Raw genomic sequence first — 26,432 nt, forward strand, 5'->3', positions numbered from 1 at the left:
ACACCAGATGTGATGCAAATAATTAACTGCAAAAGGTTTTTCGTTAGTGCCAATGCTACTTTAGGCCTCCAATTTAACCAAACTAAGGAGAGCAAATACAGAACCATGTTTCTGAGATCCTAGCCGTGTCTGAAATCATTCCCTGGTTCAGAGGGCTCCTCCTTCTCATGGCATTTATGTTGCAAGAAACCAAGATGGCAAAAAAGCAAAACTTGACTCTTCAAAAACCTTAATCCAAAAACCGCGTCATGGTGATTTATCCAGTTGCTATATATACGATCTATGGATGTATACTGATCGCTTTACATTTGAAAAGAACTTAAAAATGGCAAAGCAGCTTTATATTGAATCGAGAGCACATGTTTCTGAAACCATTTTGCAAGCAGGGATTTTTCCGTCCTGACTATCTAGCGCCTAAGTTGTTATTTAATTAAGGCATGAACTCATGACCAATGAAGTCAAGGAATTAAAAAAGGAAGCAGTCTAGAGTGCTTGGAAGTTAAAGGTCCCCTATGATACTGTTTTTCATCAATATATTACAGGTCTCAGATATATATACAGAACATGTAGTCCTGAGACTTTCAGAGTCTCTTTACACAGAGGGGACACATGTTGATGTAGAAGAGACATGAACACGTGGATTTTGCATAATAGGTGACCTTTTAAAACGTGTAATTGAGGTATTGCCTTGGCAAGAATTCAAAAAGTCTAGTATATGTTAAAATGAGTTACAGTACGTGTAGCGGCACAATCATCCTCCGACAACGAGGCAAGAAATCCTCCACATTGTCGCTGCAGATTGAACCTAAAGAGTGAAAACAACATCACACAATCTCCTGCATGATTTTACGTCAACAGCTCCAGATCAGACACAGTACACTATGTCTTCTCCTGCGGGATGAAAGAAGAGCCCCCACTGGGTCAGGATAGGGGTCGAGGTTTGAGCAGATCCCCGTGTCTCTTTTCACTTGCAGCTGGCTGGGTATTTTACGGCCGTGAAGTGCGCAGGAATGTTCACGTCTTGGTTTTCTGTTGGACATAATGTTTTATAGCCTCACCACTTCTGTCCCTCCTTGTTTGGCAGCTATGAAGTGCGGCTGCAACAAGTTTTGCGCTGAACGTCGGAGAGGAGGAGGAGTGGTGCGAAAAAAGTTGAGGAAGAAGAGGAGGGAAATATACTCAAAAGCAACAGGAGACTAAACAGCAGCGAGGTAGAGGAGAAGCAGGAGACTCCACAGCTTCTGTTACAAAGTCAGGTAAGCACAAATTAAATTCACTTTAACACAGAAATTCAAGTCCAGAAAGAGCAGGAATCTCTCTATTCAACCCAGTCCCACGGCATTTCGTGTTATAGTCAAAACATTAATTTAATCTATTGATTCATGTTCACTAACACAATGTTCGCATTTTTTTCGTGTCACACAGAACGATTTTAAAAGCAATGTATTTCTATTGGCAGTATGTTTCGTGCCTGCACCACGTCTTTTAGTCCGGTCGGGTCTTGGAATACCAGAAGCTGTGTGGTTCATAAAAACATTTTCTTACTCAATATCTTACCCTAAGCCTAACCCTTTTACTTTAAATTGTAGAATGTCAGAGTTGTTTTGCCGTCCGCGAGGAAAATAAATGGGGCTCAGAGCCTCAGAATACTGAAATCTGTATTTTCTGTCATATTTTTTTTTTTATTTGTTATTATTTGGTGCAGGCACGAAACATACTACCATTAGAAATACATTCGTTCTGTGTCAGAAGACTTAAATCTGTATTTTTAAAATCTGTTTTTCCTTCTAATTTGTTATTATTTACATTGCTTTTAAAATCGTTCTGTGTGACACGAACAAAATGGCGAAATTATGTTGGTGAACACCAATCAATATATTCATTTCGTGACTATAACACGAAATGCCGTGAGACTTAGTTGCTCTATTAATCATTGCGCAATAGAGACACCTTAAAGTTGGCCTTTTTGTGCTTTTTCAAAAATTTCCACCAATGTGATGGTTTAAATAACTTCAAAATATGAAGTATCTCTAATATTGAAAGAATCTAAAGTATTAATCAACTCATTGATTTTAAGCATGGAATGTTTTTTGTTTTTATTTTTCTGATACTCAGTCATTAGTTTGAGAAAACAAGTCCTTTTATTGCAATATTTATTCATTATTTCTGAGATATTCAATCATTATTTTGGGATATTAAATAAAAAATCGTCATTTTGTAGGTAATTATTTTTAAATACTAAGTCATTTTTTAATTCTTATTCATTTTTGTTGAGATATTAACCCATTGTTTTTAGATACTAAGTCAATATTTTAGTTATATAGTGTATTATGTGGCAATACTAAGTCTTTATATTTAGATACAAAGTCAGTATGTTGAGGTACAAAGTCATTATGTTGAGGTACTAAGTCATTAGGTTGAGGTACAAAGTCATTAGGTTGAGGTACAAAGTCAGTATGTTGAGGTACAAAGTCATTAGGTTGAGGTACAAAGTCATTAGGTTGAGGTACAAAGTCAGTATGTTGAGGTACTAAGTCAGTAGGTTGAGGTACTCAATCAGTAGGTTGAGGTACTAAGTCAGTAGGTTGAGGTACTAAGTCAGTAGGTTGAGGTACTCAATCAGTAGGTTGAGGTACTAAGTCAGTAGGTTGAGGTACTAAGTCATTATGTTGAGGTACAAAGTCATCATGTTGAGGTACAAAGTCATTAGGTTGAGGTACTAAGTCATTAGGTTGAGGTACTAAGTCATTAGGTTGAGATACAAAGTCATTAGGTTGAGGTACCAAGTCATTAGTTTGAGGTACAAAGTCATTATGTTGAGGTACAAAGTCATTATGTTGAGGTACAAAGTCATTAGGTTGAGGTACAAATTCATTAGGTTGAGGTACTAAGTCATTATATTGAGGTACCAATTCATTAGGTTGAGGTACTAAGTCAGTAGGTTGAGGTACTAAGTCATTAGGTTGAGATACAAAGTCATTAGCTTGAGGTACTAAGTCATTAGGTTGAGGTACTAAGTCGTTATGTTGAGGTACTAAGTCATTATGTTGAGGTACAAAGTCATTAGGTTGAGGTACAAAGTCATTAGGTTGAGGTACTAAGTCATTAGGTTGAGGTAAAAAGTCATTAGGTTGAGGTACAAAGTCAGTAGGTTGAGGTACTAAGTCATTAGGTTGAGGTACTAAGTCAGTAGGTTGAGGTACTAAGTCATTAGGTTGAGGTACAAAGTCATTCGGTTGAGGTACTAAGTCATTAGGTTGAGGTACTAAGTCAGTAGGTTGAGGTACTAAGTCATTAGGTTGAGGTACTAAGTCATTATGTTGAGGTACTAAGTCATTAGGTTGAGGTACAAAGTCATTAGGTTGAGGTACAAAGTCAGTAGGTTGAGGTACTAAGTCATTAGGTTGAGGTACAAAGTCATTATGTTGAGGTACTAGGTCATTAGGTTGAGGTACAAAGTCATTAGGTTGAGGTACAAAGTCAGTATGTTGAGGTACAAAGTCATTAGGTTGAGGTACAAAGTCAGTAGGTTGAGGTACTAAGTCAGTAGGTTGAGGTACTAAGTCATTAGGTTGAGGTACTAAGTCAGTAGGTTGAGGTACTAAGTCAGTAGGTTGAGGTACTAAGTCAGTAGGTTGAGGTACTAAGTCAGTAGGTTGAGGTACTAAGTCATTATGTTGAGGTACAAAGTCATCATGTTGAGGTACAAAGTCATTAGGTTGAGGTACTAAGTCATTAGGTTGAGGTAATAAGTCATTAGGTTGAGATACAAAGTCATTAGGTTGAGGTACCAAGTCATTAGTTTGAGGTACAAAGTCATTATGTTGAGGTACAAAGTCATTATGTTGAGGTACAAAGTCATTAGGTTGAGGTACAAATTCATTAGGTTGAGGTACTAAGTCATTATGTTGAGGTACCAATTCATTAGGTTGAGGTACTAAGTCAGTAGGTTGAGGTACTAAGTCATTAGGTTGAGATACAAAGTCATTAGCTTGAGGTACTAAGTCATTAGGTTGAGGTACTAAGTCGTTATGTTGAGGTACTAAGTCATTATGTTGAGGTACAAAGTCATTAGGTTGAGGTACAAAGTCATTAGGTTGAGGTACAAAGTCATTAGGTTGAGGTACTAAGTCATTAGGTTGAGGTAAAAAGTCATTAGGTTGAGGTACAAAGTCAGTAGGTTGAGGTACTAAGTCATTAGGTTGAGGTACTAAGTCAGTAGGTTGAGGTACTAAGTCATTAGGTTGAGGTACAAAGTCATTCGGTTGAGGTACTAAGTCATTAGGTTGAGGTACAAAGTCAGTAGGTTGAGGTACTAAGTCATTAGGTTGAGGTACTAAGTCAGTAGGTTGAGGTACTAAGTCATTAGGTTGAGGTACAAAGTCATTAGGTTGAGGTACTAAGTCATTAGATTGAGGTACAAAGTCAGTAGGTTGAGGTACTAAGTCATTAGGTTGAGGTACTAAGTCAGTAGGTTGAGGTACTAAGTCATTAGGTTGAGGTACAAAGTCATTAGGTTGAGGTACAAAGTCATTAGTTTGAGGTACTAAGTCATTATGTTGAGGTACTAAGTCATTAGTTTGAGGTACAAAGTCATTAGGTTGAGGTACAAAGTCATTAGGTTGAGGTACAAAGTCATTAGGTTGAGGTACAAAGTCAGTATGTTGAGGTACAAAGTCATTAGGTTGAGGTACAAAGTCATTAGGTTGAGGTACAAAGTCATTAGTTTGAGGTACTAAGTCATTAGGTTGAGGTACAAAGTCATTAGGTTGAGGTACTAAGTCAGTATGTTGAGGTACAAAGTCATTAGGTTGAGGTACAAAGTCATTAGGTTGAGGTACTAAGTCATTATGTTGAGGTACAAAGTCATTAGGTTGAGGTACTAAGTCATTAGGTTGAGGTACTAAGTCAGTAGGTTGAGGTACTAAGTCATTAGGTTGAGATACAAAGTCAGTATGTTGAGGTACTAAGTCATTATGTTGAGGTACAAAGTCCTTAGGTTGAGGTACTAAGTCATTATGTTGAGGTACAAAGTCATTAGGTTGAGGTACAAAGTCATTAGGTTGAGGTACTAAGTCATTAGGTTGAGGTACTAAGTCAGTAGGTTGAGGTACTAAGTCATTAGGTTGAGATACAAAGTCAGTATGTTGAGGTACAAAGTCATTAGGTTGAGGCACAAAGTCATTAGGTTGAGATACAAAGTCAGTATGTTGAGGTACTAAGTCATTAGTTTGAGGTACTAAGTCATTATGTTGAGGTACAAAGTCATTAGTTTGAGGTACTAAGTCATTAGGTTGAGGTACTAAGTCATTATGTTGAGGTACAAAGTCATTAGGTTGAGGTACAAAGTCATTAGGTTGAGGTACAAAGTCATTAGGTTGAGGTACAAAGTCATAATGTTGAGGTACAAAGTCAGTAGGTTGAGATACTAAGTCAGTAGGTTGAGGTACTCAATCAGTAGGTTGAGGTACTAAGTCAGTAGGTTGAGGTACTAAGTCAGTAGGTTGAGGTACTAAGTCATTAGGTTGAGGTACAAAGTCATAATGTTGAGGTACTAAGTCAGTAGGTTGAGGTACTCAATCAGTAGGTTGAGGTACTAAGTCAGTAGGTTGAGGTACTAAGTCAGTAGGTTGAGGTACTCAATCAGTAGGTTGAGGTACTAAGTCAGTAGGTTGAGGTACTAAGTCAATAGGTTGAGGTACTCAATCAGTAGGTTGAGGTACTAAGTCATTAGGTTGAGATACAAAGTCAGTATGTTGAGGTACAAAGTCATTAGGTTGAGGCACAAAGTCATTAGGTTGAGATACAAAGTCAGTATGTTGAGGTACTAAGTCATTAGTTTGAGGTACTAAGTCATTATGTTGAGGTACAAAGTCATTAGTTTGAGGTACTAAGTCATTAGGTTGAGGTACTAAGTCATTATGTTGAGGTACAAAGTCATTAGGTTGAGGTACAAAGTCATTAGGTTGAGGTACAAAGTCATAATGTTGAGGTACAAAGTCAGTAGGTTGAGGTACTAAGTCAGTAGGTTGAGGTACTCAATCAGTAGGTTGAGGTACTAAGTCATTAGGTTGAGGTACTAAGTCAGTAGGTTGAGGTACTAAGTCAGTAGGTTGAGGTACTAAGTCATTAGGTTGAGGTACAAAGTCATAATGTTGAGGTACTAAGTCAGTAGGTTGAGGTACTCAATCAGTAGGTTGAGGTACTAAGTCAGTAGGTTGAGGTACTAAGTCAGTAGGTTGAGGTACTAAGTCAATAGGTTGAGGTACTCAATCAGTAGGTTGAGGTACTAAGTCAGTAGGTTGAGGTACTAAGTCATTATGTTGAGGTACTCAATCAGTAGGTTGAGGTACTAAGTCAGTAGGTTGAGGTACTAAGTCAGTAGGTTGAGGTACTAAGTCATTAGGTTGAGGTACTAAGTCATTATGTTGAGGTACAAAGTCATTAGGTTGAGGTACAAAGTCATTAGGTTGAGGTACAAAGTCATTAGGTTGAGGTACAAAGTCATAATGTTGAGGTACAAAGTCAGTAGGTTGAGGTACTAAGTCAGTAGGTTGAGGTACTAAGTCAGTAGGTTGAGGTACTAAGTCAGTAGGTTGAGGTACTAAGTCATTAGGTTGAGGTACAAAGTCATAATGTTGAGGTACTAAGTCAGTAGGTTGAGGTACTCAATCAGTAGGTTGAGGTACTAAGTCAGTAGGTTGAGGTACTAAGTCAGTAGGTTGAGGTACTAAGTCAATAGGTTGAGGTACTCAATCAGTAGGTTGAGGTACTAAGTCAGTAGGTTGAGGTACTCAATCAGTAGGTTGAGGTACTAAGTCAGTAGGTTGAGGTACTAAGTCAGTAGGTTGAGGTACTAAGTCAATAGGTTGAGGTACTCAATCAGTAGGTTGAGGTACTAAGTCAGTAGGTTGAGGTACTAAGTCATTATGTTGAGGTACTAAGACATTATTCTCGTTATAAAGTCATTATGTGGATAAGTCATTAATTTGAGACACTAAGTAGTAGAGCAGGAATTTCTCTGGTAATCATTGCATTAGTAGAGACCCCTTAAAGACCCCTTAAAGTTTGCCTTTTTTTCAAAATCCCTAAAGACCATTTCCACCAATGTGATGGTTTAAATAACTACAGAAGGTGAAGTATCTCTAATATTGACAGAATCTAGCATATTAATTGAGTATTTCTCAAATTGTATTTCATTATTTTTTAGCATGTTTGTATTTTTTGCATTAAGTTTGACATTATTTTCTGATACTAAGCTTTTATTTGAAAATACTAAGTCATAATGTTTGAGATACTATGTCATAATTTCAAAGTCATTATTTTTTATTTCAAAGTCATTATTATATAATAGTAATTATTTTGAGTTACTAAGTTTTTTTTTTATATACAAAGTCAATATTTTCAGATATTATTTAATTTTGCGATACTAAGTCATTATGTTGTGATACTAAATTATTATTTTACAATACTTACTTAGTCTTTATTTTTCTATTAAGTCATTATTATTAAGATACTAAGCCCTTATCTTATGATACTAAGTCATTATGTTGAGATACAAAGTTATTAATTTGAGATACTAAGTCATTATGTTGAGATACAAAGTTATTCTTTTACCATATTAAGCATTTACTTTTTGACACTAAGTCATTTTTTTTGCTAAACTTAGTCATTATTTCACGATACCAAGTAATTATTTTTAAGAAACAAGGCAATTTGAGAAAGTATACAGGTCCTTTTTTTCATTACGAGGCTGATTGTTCATTATGTTTTCAAGTTTTGTAATGTGCCGAAACAAAAATAATCAAATAAACAAGTATCTCAAAGCTGCTTTTGCTCTGCATGTGTAAAGACAGAACCAGTTAGTGTTTGAGTCTCAGCATGCTCCGTGAAACAGTGCTGCACTCAGAGCGTTAGCAGTGTGGTTAGCAGGCATAGTGCTCATTGTTAGAGCTGTGGGGTCTGCTGTCCGGTTTCATCTCAGTGTATTTTGAGCCGTATCAAATGAAGTGTGAAACTAAAACTGATATGGCTAGATTATCCCCTTCAGTATAAAGGTATGTGTCACCTATCTCAACCATGTGGATTGAATTCAATCATTTTCCATTCCAAGAAAAAAACAAATGACGCCAAAACTTTAAGAATAAGAAATAGAAGGCATTGAGTAGGTTTGTCAGTAAATATATATTATCATTCTTTGAATATGTTTTCATTTATTGAAGTGTCACAATTAAGGAAGGCTGTGTTAAGCAAAGAAAAGTTAGCTCGATGTAAATATTAATTATTTGCATTTAAAGTATGTAAAACGTTTTAGTTTTATTTTATACCGCTACAGTATACCATTTTTACATCTTAATTTTTTTTTATTATATTGTTCCTTCAGTGCACTCTTACCTTTCCTTCCTGTGTTTCAATCTTATTATTACTGCAGCACCTGCACCGGCTATATCTCATTTTATCAAATCTTACCTGTCCTTGTCTCTTCTCATCTCGTCTAATTTCATCTCATCTTACTTCATCTCATCTTATTTCATCTCATCAAACTTATCGTATCTTATCTTACCTTGAATACATACTGTACACTTTAATGGTAAATTGATAGGTGCAATAAACACATGTGCATATTAACACCTCATTATAGACACATGGTAGTGAGATGATCATTATCTAACACTCGTATGACCTATGGGGATAAAACTGTCCCTGAGTTAATTTCTCCCAGTGCATTATTTGTATTTGTTTGGTTGGTAACTGGTTGAACTGGTTGGCTGTCTACAAATAAAGACGGCTAATTTGAATTCTCCCCAAATATATTGAGGTTGAACCTGAACTTTCAGCTTGGGGGCCCCCTATTGGCCGCGGGGGCCCTATGCATCTGCATAGTCCAGGCAGGGGTGTCAAACTAAATGTCATCTCGGGCCACATTGGCATCATGGCTGCACTCAAAGGGCCAGTTTTATATATAACACTATATAAAAATACATATATACAGGACTGTCTCAGAAAATTAGAATATTGTGATAAAGTTCTTTATTTTCTGTAATGCAATTTAAAAAACAAAAATGTCATACATTCTGGATTCATTACAAATCAACTGAAATATTGCAAGCCTTTTATTATTTTAATATTGCTGATTATGGCATACAGCTTAAGAAAACTCAAAAATCCTATCTCAAAAAATTAGAATAGTTCCTCAGACCAAGTAAAAAAAAAAGATTTATAACAGCAAAACACAATCAAACATTTGAAAATGTCCATTAATGCACTCAGTACTTGGTTGGGAATCCTTTTGCACGGATTACTGCATCAATGCGGCGTGGCATGGAGGCAATCAGCCTGTGGCATTGCTGAGGTGTTATGGATGCCCAGGATGCTTCAATAGCGGCCTTTAGCTCATTAGCATTGTTGGGTCTGGTGTCTTTCAGCTTCTTCTTCACAATACCCCACATATTCTCTATGGGGTTCAGGTCAGGGGAATTTGCAGGCCAATCGAGGACAGTAATGCCATGGTCAGTACACCAGTTACTTGTGGTTTTGGCACTGTGGGCAGGTGCCAGATCATGCCGGAAAATGAATTCCTCATCTCCATAGAGCTTTTCAGCAGACGGAAGCATGTAGTGCTCTAAAATCTCTTGGTACACAGCTGCATTTACTCTGGGCTTGATGAAACACAGTGGACCAACACCAGCAGCTGACATGGCTCCCCAAACCATCGCTGACTGTGGGAACTTCACACTGGATTTCAAGCAACTTGGATTTTGCTCCTCTCCAGCCTTTCTCCAGACTCTGGCGCCTTGACTTCCAAATGAAATACAAAACTTGCTTTCGTCTCAAAAGAGGACTTTGGACCACTGTGCAACTGTCCAGTGCTTCTTTTCCTTAGCCCAAGTCAGACGCCTCTTCCGTTGTCTTGAGTTCAGAAGTGGCTTGACCATGGGAATACGGCTATTGTAGCCCATTTCCCGGACACGTCCGTGAACAGTGACTTTTGATACCTGGACTCCAGCTTCAGTCCACTGTCTTTGAAGCTCCCCCAAATTCTGGAAGCGACTCTTCTTCACAATGCTGTTAAGGCTGCGGTCATCTCTCTTGGTTGTGCAGCGTTTCCTGCCACATTTCCCCCTTCCAACAGACTTTTTGTGGATGTGCTTTGAAACTGCACTCTGTGAACAGCTTGCTCTTTGAGAAATTTCTTTTTGTGTCTTACCCTCCTGATGGAGGGTGTCAATGACGGTCCTCTGGACAGCAGTCAGATCAGCAGTCTTCCCCATACTTGTGATTTAGTTTACTGAACCAAGATGAGTGTTTTTCAAGGCTCAGGAAACCCTTGCAGGTGTTTCGAGTTAATTAGACGATTCAAGTGATTCGTTGAACACCCTACTAGTATACTTTCTCATGATATTCTAATATTTAGAGATAGGATATTTGAGTTTTCTTAAGCTGTATGCCATAATCAGCAATATTAAAATAATAAAAGGCTTGCAATATTTCAGTTGATTTGTAATGAATCCAGAATGTATGACATTTTTGTTTTTTTAATTCCATCCATCCATCTTCTCCCGCTTATCCGTGGTCGGGTCGCGGAGGTAGCAGTTCCAGCAGAGAGCCCCAAACTTTCTTTTCCCTGGCCACATCAACCAGCTCTGACTGGGGGATCCCAAGGCGCTCCCAGGCCAGAGAAGAGATATAATCCCTCCATCTGGTTCTAGGTCTACCCCTTGGTCTCTTCCCAGCTGGACGTGCCTGGAACACCTCCCTAGGGAGGCGCCCAGGTGGCATCCTAACTAGGTGCCCGAACCACCTCAACTGGCTCCTTTCGACGCGAAGGAGGAGCGGTTCAACTCCGAGTCCCTCCCGGATGACCGAACTTCTCACCTTATCCCTAAGGGAGACACCAGCCACCCTGCGGAGAAAACCCATCTCGGCCGCTTGTACCCGCGATCTCGTTCTTTCGGTTTTTTTAATTGCATTACAGAAAATAAAGAACTTTATCACAATATTCTAATTTTCTGAGACAGTCCTGTAAATATTTAATATGTATAAAATATATATTATATTACATTATTGCCTCTGCATTAGATTATTATCGGATATGGTAATAACTTCATAATTAACTACGTCTGAAAGCAGAAGTCTAGGGCCAATAATTGCAAATCTTTTCAGTGAGAATGTCACAAAATGATTTAAAAAGAAAAGCCAAATTCTGGGGAAAAAAAGTCACACACGTGACATTTTGAAAAAAAAAGTTACATTTTGAAAAAAAAGTTACATTTTGAAAAAAAAGTCAGATTCTGAGAAAAAGGCAATTTCTAAGAAAAAAATGAATTTTTTGAAGAAAAAAAATCTAATTCTGAGAAAAAAAGTCAAACTTGAGATGCATTGTGGGACATGTAGTTTATGGGCAACGTGCTTCTGTAAATCGGCATGTAACCATATACACATATTATATTCTTTGCAAGCTCTTGTGGGGCCACATAAAACGAAGTTACAGCATGCGGCCCCCACCTCCTCTTTTTGCGGCCCTCAGATTAATTTACAGACAATGTCATTAATTGTTCTTTCAAAACACTAACAGAAAACACTGTCTGTTGTTATGCTTGCTGTGACATTAAGGTACCGCTTGTAATTATGCCTTTACAAGCTTCAAAGTTGTATTTATCATCTGAATTTGGCGAAAACAAGTTTAATATTCTAAAAACCAAGACTTTGTTTATTTGAAATCAGATGAAAACAATCTGTCACGGACCCTGCAGTGTTATCTATGATTACTATACGCTTTTCATTCATAATTTCAGCGGAGGGAGGGGGAGCGGTGCTGAGGAACAGCAGAGTGCGGGTTGACAGGTGTCTGTGTGGACACTCCCCTTATTGTGCGTCAGCAGAGACAGGCTACAAGTGTTTTAGGTTCAAGTTAGACAACTAATGTCTGGGTTAGTGTTCATGACTTCATGTTTATGTCATCTTAATGGTTAATCTTAATTCACACGCACTTTCCGTGCTTTCCAATAGTTTAAAATAGTTTTATTCCACTGTTAAATAACCTGTTCGATACAAACATGCCGCTTGTAAAAATTAAATAACATTTCTGTGATGTGATATTTGTTTAGTGAGCTTATTAGAGGATGCTCCCTGAAAGATTGTCAAATGTCAATGAAGATGTCAGACTTAGTATATTTGTTAATAATTACATACAACACATGGAAATTGTGTGTGTGTGTGTTCCAAGTGAATCTGCGGCCCCCTGGTGGCCAGTACATACATTATGTGCCCCCCACCACCATCCAAGTTGCCCATCCCTGGCCTATAGGAAGAAACGGCCCTGCCCCCCACCGCACCCCCTTGTTTAGCCTATTGATCTGAACATGCAGAGTGAAACTTTCTCCACTCAGAGCGTAGAGTAGTGAGAGCTGAGGATGTTAAGTGAGTCACAGCAGTCTGCATGTTGTCAGCAGCAGAGAGGCTGCTCAGCACTGATTTACTGCCCCTCACAGACACCTGATCCTGGGGGACGCTCTATAAAAAGCAGAGCTGGAATTTACTCAAATACTTAAGTACAATTTTAAGGTACTTTTATTTCATTATTTTCAAATTCTATTTCATTTTTTACGTCATCATGTTGATATACAAAGTCAATATTTTCAGATACAAATTATTTTACAATAATAATAATAATAATAATAATAATAATAACAACAATAATAATAATAATACATTTGATTTATATAGCCCTGGTGCTCAAAGCGCTTTACAAGGAAGTAAAGAAGAATATCACAATGATCAACACATTAATGCATAACCAATTAAAATCCACTAATTGATGAGATATAGAACACAACATGTTACTCATAATCCTCTGGTTGGATATGACGATTCATAAAAACTGTATATCCATTATCTATTACTATCCTATATTGGTCATCCCATTTTTTTATTCATCTCTCTTTTTTGTTTAGTTAGTTTATTTATTTTAGTTTTAACTGCATCTCATTTTGTTTGTTTTTTTAAATGCAAATTTAAAAAGCAAAATAATATTTGATCATCCTCTTATATTACAATACAATGGAATGGGCCCTTCTGCGCGATGAGTACACTGACTTTTGAAATGTTGTATTTTTTATTTTTTAAATACATTTTAATGCTAATACTTTTACTTTTATATTTAATATTTTGAATCTATTATTTTACACTGTAATATATTAATGTAAAGGTCACCTATCGTGCTATTTTTAGGCAATAGCATAGGTCTCAGATATATACAAAAATATAAAAAACATGTCTATGAAGTTTTTTGCTCAAAATACCAAACAGACCACCCATTCTAGCCATGCCTCATATCTAGGGATCGTTTGAAATGTATCGAGTCCGATTCCGGTTCTGCTTTTCGATTCCAAAATTGTAAAAGAAAGAGGTCAAACGTTTAGATAACAAAAATATCTTTATTCTTTTAAGCTTTAACTGACATTTTTACAAATACAAAATATACATGCTATACAAATGTATTGCACAATAGCTGTGCTTTACTTTAACTGAGCTATGCCTGTGGCAAGCTATTAACAGGCATTACACTGTGCCTTGTCTTTTTCTTTTTTAGTGTAGTGGAGCCTCACTTTAGAGCGTTTACCGCGATCCATCTATGATGTTATGAAGTGATTGAGCTCGTGAACTGTCTACGGGAGAGCAACTTACATGATGCCGTTTTAAAAAATGAAGGGCGCTGAATTCCACCGCGGCGCAGACGGATCCGGCGGAATACAGGGTCTACCGCGTTTAGGAACCGTTAAGCAGAACCGAAATTGTGTATTTTGTATGTGTACCCGGTACCCGGCATTTTCTTATCGGTTCTCATCTGGAACCGAGTTTCGGTTCCCAACCCTACTCATATCCCTCCATTTCACTTCCTGTTTCAAAAGTGCTGATTTGGGTATAAAGCTTTTAAAAATAAAAAAGGATCTGTGAGATTATTAAAGGTATTCTGATTCTGATTATTCATAGCTTAATAAACATTGCATTAGTTAAATAAGCTTATAAAATATATGATTGTATTTACTTTCTCTCTCTTGGAAACAATGAGAATCCTAATGCGTAAAGTTAGCATACTGTAGGCGTATGTTCCCAAGGTAAAAAAAAGGACATCAGAATCAGAATACCTTTCTTAGTCCCACAGAGGGGATATGTACGTTGTTACAGCAGAAAAAGAGCCACAGACAGCTTAATGTTACATATATTACATGCATTAAAAAGTATTAAAGTAAAAAAAACAGTTATAATAGAATAAAAATACAAAGTTACACAATTTACAAAAAAACACATCCTGTAACAGTTCTTAGGATTCAGCAGCCATGGATATATTGCACAGTTATTAACGGCATATATATATATATATATATATATATATATATATATATATATATATATATATATATATATATATATATACATATATATATATATATATATATACATATATATTGCGTATATAGCACATATTGCACAGTTAGTTGGTATTTAACAGCAGGGGGTGTCATAGTCTGTTGTTGTGTGTGTGGGGGAGGGTCTACCAGTCCAGTGTATAGACATGTCATTGAATATGCTGCAGGAATGACGCAGGAGGTGGTGAAAAGATGAATAAGAAGTGATGAGGAGGGAGAGTGAGACCCCCCACTGTGAAAGGCATGTCTGCTATTGGTGGAAGAGAGACGGCAGCGGAGGACACGCTGTTGTCAGGACGTCCGTCACCCTGTAAATCCTCTTTTAGACACTCGCGGAAAAAGACACGGTGTACAAGATAAGATGGATAAGATAAGATATGTATATACTGTAAGAAGCAGAGGTGGAACTAAATACATTTACTCAAATACTGTTGTTAAGTACAATTTTAAGGTATTTCTTCTTATCTATTATGGCGTGTTATGCTACTTTAGAGGGAAATATTGTTTATTAGACTGCACTGCATTCCTTATATAAGACTGCATACACTCATACGATTCATAATATGAATAAATCACAATATATTATTATAGTTTAAACTGTAAAATAAATAAAATCTCCTTTACAATGTTAAAATGATGAACCCATTAATGCATCTATAATTACATCCACTAACTGGTGACACATGGTACACAAAATATTTATATACTATAAAAAGCAGAGGTGGAACTAAGTGCATTTACTGAAATACTGTTGATAAGTACAATTTTAAAGTTCTTTTTCTTATCTATTATGTCCGTTTTATGCTACTTTAGAGTGAACTGTGGACTCGCTGGAGCCTCGCAGCGGGGGTAGTACGCAAGCTACTGTCCCGCAGCTGCTGCCTCTCTGTTGGACTCCGGTACTGCACATTACTCACGAGACGTTTCTCAGTGAAACATTCGGGGCTTTTCAGAAAAGACCCGGGGCTTGAGCCCAAGTAGCCCCCCCCCCCCCCCCCCCCCCCCCCCTAACGCCGCCACTGATTAATTCCACTAACTGGTGACACATGGTACACAAAATATTGATATACTATAAAAAGCAGCGTCAAACGATGACGCCAAAGCCCCGCCTCTCCCCAACTCTCCCGCTCACCCCTGCGTCATTGCTGATGCGTTTCGCCAACAACAACAACAACAACAACAGTGGCGGATCACAGGGTTGCGTTGGTGCTCCAGACGCTACTGACCATGCAACAGATGTTAGTCAAATCTAGCTCCTCTACCACAGCCATCAGCAACAAGTGGACATGGAGAACTACATGAACTACATGTTGCTAAATCCACCTCGGAGAATAAACAGAAGGGCAACCAGGCAACCATGGCAACCATGGCAACCATGCTCCGGGGTCTTATTCGCCGCTTTTGGTGTATTTTGTGCCCACTCACAGGCCCGGCATATGTACTACAGCATCTCCAGCGGGTTGAGCGGTCTCGTGTGGACGGACACGTTTCTTGAGCCGATTCCGTGTGGACGGAAGACTTTTTTGATATCGACTTCGGTTCGTTTTCGTCTCCGTGTGGTCGACAACAATGGTTAGAAAACATGTGGTTACCATTGAGTGTCAATGGTTGTTAAATGTGTGAAAGACAATCATGCAAAAAAAAAGCAAATCGAGAGACCAATACGTTAAATATAATATTTCTCTTACTGTTTTTATTTACCATCAATAAAATGCCTCTCATGAAAACCTACTCAAAAATAAAGTAATATAAATCTGCAGTGGACAGTATTGCAAATACTCAGACAGGAATGTAGTATTTATAGATGCATATTGCAAAGTATATGAGTAGGCCTACGTTAGAGGTATATAAAGAGCTGCATTGTCCTTCATGAGGAACACAGTTTATTTTGAGCTGATCCCACGTAAGCTGTTGCTGTCGGAAAACTATAGACCCCTATATGCTGAAAATAGTCCCCTTAAATACGCACTGCTCACTCCTGTTTGAGTAGTGTTAGCTAAAAAAATAACTATATTTCATAGCTGTATAAAACATACTTTGCAAATATAAATAAAAGTTTTTGCGTAGGAGAAAATCCTTTTTAAATGTACTATTTAAAACCTCTTAAACCTTTTGTTATGTGATGTTTCTTTAACAGTCTGTAAAAGTGTTGAATAAAACATCTCAGCTCATTATTGTTTTAATTTAATACACTTTTTCCCATATTTCTTAAAGATCAGAGGACTGCATTTGGTCCACAGGCTGCCAATTAGGTATGTCTACTTCTAAATAGGCTCCACTTGAAATATTAATATATAATATACATTGCCTTATTTTCCCTTTACTTAATTCTTCGATTATGTATATTCCATGTGTATATATATATATATTTTGGGATATTAAATCATTTTTTAAATATATTTATTTTCGTTTAATTTTGCTGCTTTTCATAGGAAATTATTTGTATTTGTTAACCTTTTTGGCAACACAATTAAATTGCATTATCCCTTTTAAAGAAAGAAAAAAAGTGTGATCCCTCTTGTATTTTACTTTTATATGCGATGCCTGCAGTCAATTCCCAGTTGGGACCATTATAGTTTCATGTTATCTTCTCACCTCGTTGGAAGTTGACCTGCTGGCCCGGGGGGGGTGGGGGTCGTAATTTAGCCTTTTCCCTAAAGGCAGGGAAAAGATAGCGATAGAGACACCGACAGGTTTGAAGGTTGGAGGGATGTAGGAACTATGTTTAGCTCCTGAAAACCAGGATCAGGGTTAACGGAAATCTTTGTCCCTGCAGAACAAGGGCGGTCAGGACGGAGGGTTTAAATACAGAGCGCAGAGAAGGAAGGGCTGCACCTCTCTGCAGCAAAACCGCACACTTCAGTTGGATCCACGTTGTTTAATTATACAATTCCACCTTTTTAAAGTCTGGCAGAACAGCAGAGAATTTAAAAATACCAGAGGAAAAGGCTGTGGGTTTTTTGGAGCCAAGTTCTTCATTTCGTTGCAGCAACAGCTCTTGTAAGTTGCTTTAACGATTTATTTAGATGTCCAAGAAATGTATTTGTTTTGTGTTGTTAGCTACACGGTTGGGAAAATAGGGTGATTGTTGAGTCTGATGGTCCAATTCAGGGGTTTCAAACTCAAATACACAGTGGGCCAACATTTTAAAATGGGTACTAGTCGAGGGCCGGACTGGTTCAATGTTTATTGCAAAACTTATTGAAATGAACTTATTGCACATATTAAACCTGGAACTAACAAAGCTTAAATGACAACATTAAACATTAAATAATCAGTTGCATTCATTTCTTATGGCTCTATCTGCAGCTTTTCCAGAGTCATTTCTTATGATTACATTTTCCCACAGGCCAACAACAGCTTCAAGAAAACTATTTCCCTCAAAGAACAAACCAAACATGCCCTGTTGTCGTGAGAGAGAAAGTGCAGAAGGAAACATCCATTAAACTCAGTGTGCTGCTCTGTGATGCTAGCTCAGATACTTGGCATCTCATCTTGGGTGCAAGGTCATCAATGTTTGGGCTCAGGCTCTGAGCTGAGGAAACCCTTAGGATGGAGTGAAGGTGTGCGTGCAATATACCGGCGGGCCAGATCTAATAGTAATTACAAATTATCTTGCGTGCCGAAATTAAATCTACCGCGGCCCTGATTTGGCCCCCGGGCCTTGAGTTGGACATGTATGGTCCAATTGAATCAAGAATCATTATTAGATGGATATATGTGACATTCTATTGCCTAGAGATGATGAATCCCATTGACTCTTGCTCAAAATAATGACTTTGTTATCTCAAAATAGTGGGAAACGTTCTCTATTAAGTCGATATTTAGAGATACTTGGAAATTATGTCAAGAAAGCCTGTCATTAAATTGTCTTATGAGGTCATTTCCTTCTGATTTTATTATTCTTTTACTGCCAAAAATAACTTTCCGTCCATGTTTAATACTTAACCTTGTCTCTCTGCCTGTGTGTTTCTTCTTCTTCATTGTCTGTGTTCAGTAATCAGCAGACCCCCAGAGGCCCGAGAAGAGGCAGCAAATTGGGGTTACAGAGCCCAGTGTGTGCAGCAGTACGATGGGCAAGAAGGACAGTGAATATGGGTCCTGGAGAGGTAACGTCATTTTCCACTTGGTGATTGAATTGAGAGAATTGGGCCTGGAGAGTACTTGAAAAGTCCTTGCATGTGATTTGTAAGGAGCCCTTTAATGTGTCGGAATCTGTGTCAGTGTTTCAGTAAAATAAATACAGGAAATCAATTCTTTGTTTGTCTCTTTGCTGGTAGATGGTGACGACCCCAAGTTAGTCTCCGACAGAAAGACAGAAAGCTTCAGAGAGCACTCCCCAGAAACGTATACATTGGTACGATTCTCCTTTTAATCCTCCTCTGTTTGGATGGACATTTTTCTCAAAACATTGTTAGAAAAGTGTTTGTGAGCCGGTTTCCCCTGTTTCTTAATTTAACCGTGAACTATGTTTGGCAAGAAGACAGAAACAGGCTTTCTCTTCTTTGTGTTTTCCAATCCATTGTCTGATTTAAAGATCACCTATTATGCAAAATCCACGTTTCATTTCTCTTCTACATCAACATGTGTCCCCTCTTCCTCATGTCTCTTCTGCCTCAACATGTGTCCCCTCTTCTTCATGTCTCTTCTGCCTCAACATGTGTCCCCTCTTCTTCATGTCTCTTCTGCATCAACATGTGTCCCCTCTTCTTCATGTCTCTTCTACATCAACATGTGTCCCCTCTTCTTCATGTCTCTTCTACATCAACATGTGTCCCCTCTTCTTCATGTCTCTTCTACATCAACATGTGTCCCCTCTTCTTCATGTCTCTTCTGCATCAACATGTGTCCCCTCTTCTTCATGTCTCTTCTACATCAACATGTGTCCCCTCTTCTTAATGTCTCTTCTGCATCAACATGTGTCCCCTCTTCTTCATGTCTCTTCTACATCAACATGTGTCCCCTCTTCTTCATGTCTCTTCTACATCAACATGTGTCCCCTCTTCCTCATGTCTCTTCTACATCAACATGTGTCCCCTCTTCTTCATGTCTCTTCTGCATCAACATGTGTCCCCTCTTCTTCATGTCTCTTCTACATCAACATGTGTCCCCTCTTCTTCATGTCTCTTCTACATCAACATGTGTCCCCTCTTCCTCATGTCTCTTCTACATCAACATGTGTCCCCTCTTCCTCATGTCTCTTCTACATCAACATGTGTCCCCTCTGTGGAAAGAGACTCTGAAAGTTTCAGGAACAAAGATTCTCTCTCTTTTTGTCCTGATCCATTTCTATAAAAACCTGATCAGATTTTGGCCACTTTATGATGTCATAGCGATGTTTTGGCTTGTGTAACCATTAGCCAATCAGCAACCAAGGTAACCCCCCCCCCCCCCCCCACCCCTTATCACCTGAATCTCCTCCTAGAGCACCATTGAGTTCTTTGTAACCTGCATTCTAATAGTCCATTTAGCTTAGGAACCTTCCTAACGGAGTGAAATGACCCGGAAGTACGTCAGTGGCAGCCATGATAAGTGCCGTTCCAATTCTCCAAATGAAAGGAAAGGAGGTTTCAAACTTCCTTTATAACCTCCTTTAGCTTAGGAACCACTGGACCTCCCTAACCGAAAGGAGAGGAGAAAATGCTGCCCCACAATGCCTTGCAGCCGCAGCATTAGCATCACACAACAGGCCGTTCACGGACACAAACGATTATGACGGAGAAATGATATCATGAAAGTTACGGTGCTTATTAAACATTTTAAAACGTATGTGGTAAGTTGCCAAAGTGCTTTGTTTTGAACGTTCATCAGTATTATAATCAAAAAGAGAAATATGAACGTTAGTTTTTACTGAAATGATCAAATAAAGTCAACATTTCACTGAGCTGTGTGGGGTTTGTCAACTTTTAAAAGATGTTTGAATGGTGATATACACAGTGATAGGTGTTAAAGACTAACGTTTATAATAAATACATTTGTATTGATTTTAAGATCTTTTCATACAATCATACGTATTGGGATCATTTGTATTAATGTGGACCGAAGGGAGAGGGTGACGAGCATAAATTTCACTTTCCTTTTTTATTTCCATTACAACTTTGGTCATGAAGAATATGTTTCTCTGTTGTCCACGTTCATAAAGCATAAAGCAACAGCATCAGAGCACGGTGCAGGCTCTAGATGAGTCCCTCGTTCTTATTAAACATCCATGTTGTAGTCCGTTAAGAAAACTGTAGTTTCCATAGTTTCCCACAGCAGCAGACGCACACAATGACGTCCGCTGGCGCATCATAAACACGTCGGATAGTGAAAGTGCATTCGGATTATCTAAAGTACCGCAGTCTCTTCTCCTAAGTCCTTTTGAATTCTCCTATCCACTATCCCTTGACCCCGTGACGTTTCACTCAGAGGTCAAGGAATAGGAGATAGGGTTAGAACTTAGGAGCTGATTTTTGGGTTATCGGAACACAACCCAAATCTCTCTCAGAGGGGCGTGGGGAGGGGCTCCTTATTTTCATCTAAAGTAACAGACAGAGAATCAACACTTTGGAAACAGGGCTGAAACAGAGGGGATTATGGGTAATGCTGCAATGATCTGTTTGGTGTTTCAGCCAATCAGAGACAGGCTCTGTATATATCTGAGACCTGTGATCTATTGATGAAAAACAGTATGATAGGGGACCTTTAAGTAAATGTTTGTGATACAAAACTAAATTTTTTCAAATGATTTCCCTCCGTGTTGTCCTTATGTCTCTAACACAACCACCAACCCCACTCACACCTCTTCATCTTCCATTTTATGTCATGCGTCCACTCTGAACTCCAGCCTGAGGATAAGTCCATTCTCCAGCTTCAATCTGCTTTTCCTGGTGACAACGTTGATGATGGAGGAGAAAAGACGAATCACAAGGAAAACAGTCGTGAGGACGATGGGGAGGGACACCTGAACTATCACATGGGCCTCGTGATGAAAGACAGATGTAACTAAGCCAACCTTTGTCTTCATTGTCCTTTCTGTCCTTGTCATATGATATTAGATTTTTAAGATCTTCCGGCGCAGACTGAAAACTCATCTCTTTCGACTCCACTTCGAGCGGTAGAATTACTAACAAAGCACTTATATATTAATAAAGGGCTGGCTTATCTAAAGCCAGTTGAAATGTTTTGGCTCTATGAAACCTGATGTACTTATATGATTCTGTTTTCTTCAAGTTTGTATCTTGTTGGTCGAATGCACTTGTTGTAAGTCGCTTTGGATAAAAGAGTCAGCTAAATGCAATGTAATGTAAAATATAAGATTAAGATATTTTTCACATCCTTCAAATAATCCTTTTGTGATGGCTGGACCCTATTTTCCTGTGTTTTTGTGTCAATGGGACAAATGGGACACATCCAGTTTTAAGCATGAGGGCTGCAGCCTCTAAAGCCCCTGTCACACTGTCCCGAAATTGACACCCGATGGACACACGATTAAGGAAATGTTCAAATTCGGCTCTGATCGTAACAACATCGGGCCATTCGTAAGGGCATCTTAAGCCATCGTATGACCGCCGGTGGAGTTTCTCAGGCTCCGGCAGCAACTTCGGGAGCGGTGGCAAAATCTTTGGCATGCCGAAGATGGCTTAAGAGGCCCTCACGAATGTCCCGATGTTGCTACGATCAGAGCCGAATTTGAACATTTCCTTTATCGTGTGTCCATCAGGTTGTTTTATTGCACAACAAAATCATGTAAACATATTATGTAAATAACCCAATTTGTGTTCTGTGAAACTAAAAAGGATATAATATATTATTTTGAAGGCGAGGAAGTTGTTGTTGCTATGGAAACAACATGACGGAGAAACTTAATATCTTCTACATATAAAGACGGAGAAAGTAAAAAACAAAGTCAGAAAATATCAGTACAGTATCATAATACTTTAACATAATTGTTTGTGTTACTTTCGTTGCAGTTGTATGTCTTAAATGTAATGTAAATGTTGCCTTTGTGTGTGGTTCGGGGCCATCTTCGTACGAAATTCACAATTCCATATTCATGTGTCCATCGGGTGTCAATTTCAGGAAAGTGCGACAGGGGCTTAAACAAGCTGCAATTGACACATTTACATTGTAGACAATTTTAAACTTGAACTATTTCAAAAGAAAAGTGTCCCCATCCAACATTTAGGCACAAAAAGTTTGGAGATTAGGGTCCCAGTTGAAAAATAAGAAAGATACCATGTAAGATATTAATGTGTACGATGTTGTCGAAGAGTAAATGTCTGTCTGTTTTCCCAGATGAGGTGGTTTTAACACTGGGAGGAGGTGCCTTTGCTAAAGTGGTGGAGTGTATTGACAGAGAAACGTAAGCATGCATGCTGATTGAACCTCACAATATCTCCTGAACACGTAGTGCTATTACAGCCACACTTGGTGAACACATACAAATTAGAGATGTCCCGCTCCGATCACGTGATCGGGGATCGGAGCCGATCACGTGATTTTCAAAAGATCGGAATCGGGAGAAAAAAATCGGGGATCGGGATATATATTTTTTTTTAATACTTTTTTTTTTTTTTTAATTCAATGTTACAAAACAAAAATGGCCATGTTCAAGTCTTAAAGTCATCCTGAGGCCTTAGTTTTGGTTTCAAATGACACAACATCATGTATGTGTTGCTTCTTTGGGGCTTGTTTTCATAGACCTGGTTGCTTATTTCTCTCAAATCTGGCAACAGAGTGGGTAGGGCGCAGTGTCTAATAGTAGCAGTAAGCTAACGAGTACTGATAAGCTTTATTTTGTTTTGATCCAATGCTGCACAACTGAACTGATCCAATGCTGCTGTGAAAGAAAGAAGCTATATCCATGTTGGATAGAATATCCAATTTAAATAAAAAAATAACCTTAAGGGACAACTTGAATGCTTTTTTTCTTTTAATGCATTGAATAAAGATCGGATCGGGAAAAATCGGTATCGGCAAATTGTCAAAATCAAATGATCGGAATCGGATCGGGAGCAAAAAAAGGTGATCGGGACATCCCTAATACAAATGTAATGTCTGAGTAACCATATCAAATTTGATGCCATGTGGACAAAAGAAAATGTATACAATTAAACAAAAATACCATCCTTGGTTTGGAATTCAAGCTGAGGAAAGGCCCTTAGAACGTTAGATCTGATCTATTTTCCAAGAAACAAGAAACAGTTTTACCTTCATTTAAATATGTGTGCACACCTGTGTGTTTAACAGAAAGGAGCGCGTGGCCGTGAAAATTGTGAGGAATAAAGAGTGTTTCCGTGAAGTAGGGAGGTCTGAGGTCGCAGTGCTGGAGGAGATCAACAGCCTGGATGACGACATCACATTGTGAGTGTCAAAACAACTTTATGAATCCCACCAAGACACAATATTCTTCTACTCAGAGAAACACAGCAACATAAAGTCAGATGGCAGAGGTTTGAACCATTTTTCGGGGGTTCGTGTCACAAGCATAATAATTCATGACCTCTGACCCTCCTGCAGTGCCTGTGTGAGGATGCTGGACTGGTTCGAGCACGAAGGTCACGTCTGCATCGTGTTCGAGCTGCTCGGCCTCAGCACCTTCGAGTTCCTCCGACAGAACCACTTCCTGCCGTTCAACGTGGAGCAGATCAGACACATGGCCTTCCAGATCTTCAGAGCCGTCTGCTGTGAGTCGAAACATCCATCAGACCCCAGAAACATGCACTGTGTTCTTCAATTTTACACTTCATACAAGTTCAGTTTATAACAGGAAAAATTACCTACTTCACGTTTATGCTCGATTATTGTGGACTAAGTTCACAGTCCGCTAATTTGTTCCCTTTTTTAAAATTGTAGAGTTGCTTTTACTCTGGTTGAAACGTGTTGCTGATGTGACTAAGGTTGATATTTGTCAGATTTAAATGGGATTTGTTTGCCCATTGAAATCAGTACTTATTTGAACGAAAATATTACATCTACTAAAACCCAGTAGCTATGTATCCAGGCCATCTTCCCTTGTCAGTATTATAAACTTTTATTGGCGTCATCTTTGAATTGGAGCTTATTTGTATAAGTTCAGGGTGTGTTGGGTAAGAGAATCAGCAAAATTCCAATTGTAAATTGTTCCTCTTTTAAAATATTTGCTCCATGAAATGCTTTTTACATCCACCTGTTTAACTGATGTGCAATTGATTTTTACAATTTTGAAAAAAAAGTTGACATATCCCAATAAATGTATGTTTGGCTTGGATTAAAAAGTGAATGCTTTGGTGAGAACACAAATGTTATATTTCTGTCGTGTTTTGTCAACGAATGAGGTGGGATTGACACTCTTCTTCTGCCATGGTTAAATAATACCTAACTGGAGAGCCTGATGCTCCTAACTCCTAACTTGTAACTGTGAAAAGACAAAAAGCTTTAAGCAAACACACAATAACAGTGTGTGATTTTGTGTGTTTTACAGTCCTGCATCGAAACCAGCTGACGCACACAGACCTGAAGCCAGAGAACATCCTGTTTGTCTGCTCCGACTACGACCTGCAGTACAACGAGATCAGGGTAAGGACTGTTAAATCAATAAAACACATTGTGCTCTAATCTCAAGTTGGATAGTGTTTAGCAGTGTGTGTGTGTGTGTGTGTGTGTGTGTGTGTGTGTGTGTGTGTGTGTGTGTGTGTGTGTGTGTGTGTGTGTGTGTGTGTGTTTGTGTGTGTTAGGAGTGTAAGGAGAAGACGCTAAGGAGTCTGGATTTAAAGGTGGTGGATTTTGGCACGGCCACATTTGACCACCAAAAACATGAATCACTGGTGTCAACTCGCCACTACCGAGCTCCAGAGGTCATCCTAGGTACACACACACACACACACACACACACACACACACACACACACACACACACACACACACACACACACACACACACACACACACACACACACACACACACACACACACACACACACACACACACACACACACACACACACACACACACACACACACACACACACAGAGCACGTGAAAGTGCAGTTTGCAGAAATTAAAATGTTGTTTTTATTTTAACTTTGTTTTTGTGCACAGGTTTGGGCTGGAACCAGTCGTGTGACGTTTGGAGTCTGGGCTGCGTTCTCATGGAGTTTTACCTGGGATGCACAGTCTTCCCGGTACATACACACAGACACAGACACACACACATCTGGACGAACAGAAATATTTGTACGTCTTTTTACCCTGTGTTTTTGTTGTTCTAGACCCACGACAGTAAGGAGCATCTGGCTATGATGGAGAAAATCCTGGGGCCGATTCCTCCCCACCTGCTGAAAGAAACCAGGTAACACACACACACACACACACACACACACACACACACACACACACACACACACACACACACACACACACACACACACACACACACACACACACACACACACACACACACACACACACACACACACACACACACACACACACACATATAGAAGAGAATCCTAAACATAATTTGTTCTGCCTTTACGCAAAAGTATAATCTTGATAAACTTGGAATTGTAACAAGTTCTATTCTTTTCTTTTATATATAGATATATTCAATCTTTAAAAAATTAAAGGCCATTATGTGAGACCCATGTTGTGAAATGTTGCATTGTATGCACACATATGCATGTTAGTATATCGTTCCTAAATATATGTGAATGTATCTCATTCTGTGTAGAAAGCAGCATTATGTGCACAACGGGCATCTGAACTGGGACAAGAGCAGCACTTCTGACGATTATATCAGGAAACACCTTAAACCTCTCAAGGTACAGCAAAACACTTCAGCCAATCAGCTTCAGCCGTGAGCAGAAACTCAAATAAAGTAACTGTGTCTTTTAGAACTACATGCATGATCAAACCGAGGAGGATTTCTTCGACCTGCTGGGCTCCATGTTGGAGTACGACGTGTACAGACGGATCACGCTGGAGGAGGCGCTGTGGCATCCGTTCTTCAACCCGCTGAGGATGCAGAAGCAGCGAAGCTAA

General features: G+C 38.8%; 1 protein-coding gene and 1 long non-coding RNA gene across 6 annotated transcripts; one reads left to right on the forward strand and one right to left on the reverse strand.

Moving 5' to 3' along the window:
• Positions 1–1,097: 1,097 nt before the first annotated feature.
• LOC307020292 (dual specificity protein kinase CLK4-like) lies at positions 1,098–26,432 on the forward strand (the record flags this gene model as incomplete). 4 transcript variants are annotated; one of them, XM_079651530.1, is made up of 13 exons in its annotated part: positions 1,098–1,256; positions 18,427–18,538; positions 18,710–18,786; positions 21,256–21,409; positions 22,707–22,773; positions 23,661–23,774; positions 23,931–24,097; positions 24,874–24,968; positions 25,127–25,256; positions 25,491–25,573; positions 25,661–25,740; positions 26,122–26,212; positions 26,286–26,432. In XM_079651530.1, the coding sequence occupies exons 2-13, from the start codon at positions 18,502–18,504 to the stop codon at positions 26,430–26,432; spliced, it is 1,242 nt and encodes a 413-aa protein (XP_079507656.1). In that variant the 5' UTR covers positions 1,098–1,256; positions 18,427–18,501. The 4 variants fall into 4 exon arrangements, with proteins under 4 accessions (XP_079507656.1, XP_079507657.1, XP_079507658.1 ...); XM_079651529.1 differs by lacking the exon at positions 1,098–1,256 and adding an exon at positions 17,193–17,429; XM_079651531.1 differs by lacking the exon at positions 18,710–18,786.
• LOC307020295 lies at positions 23,956–26,264 on the reverse strand. 2 transcript variants are annotated; one of them, XR_013802835.1, is made up of 3 exons: positions 25,640–26,264; positions 24,906–24,947; positions 23,956–24,092 (listed from the first exon to the last, which is right to left on the reverse strand). It is a non-coding gene; the product is annotated as an uncharacterized lncRNA (long non-coding RNA). The 2 variants fall into 2 exon arrangements; XR_013802836.1 differs by having other exon boundaries at positions 23,963–24,095.

This window comes from Notothenia rossii, assembly GCF_949606895.1.
Source record: "Notothenia rossii genome assembly, chromosome: 9".
Classification (NCBI taxonomy): Eukaryota; Metazoa; Chordata; class Actinopteri; order Perciformes; family Nototheniidae; genus Notothenia; species Notothenia rossii.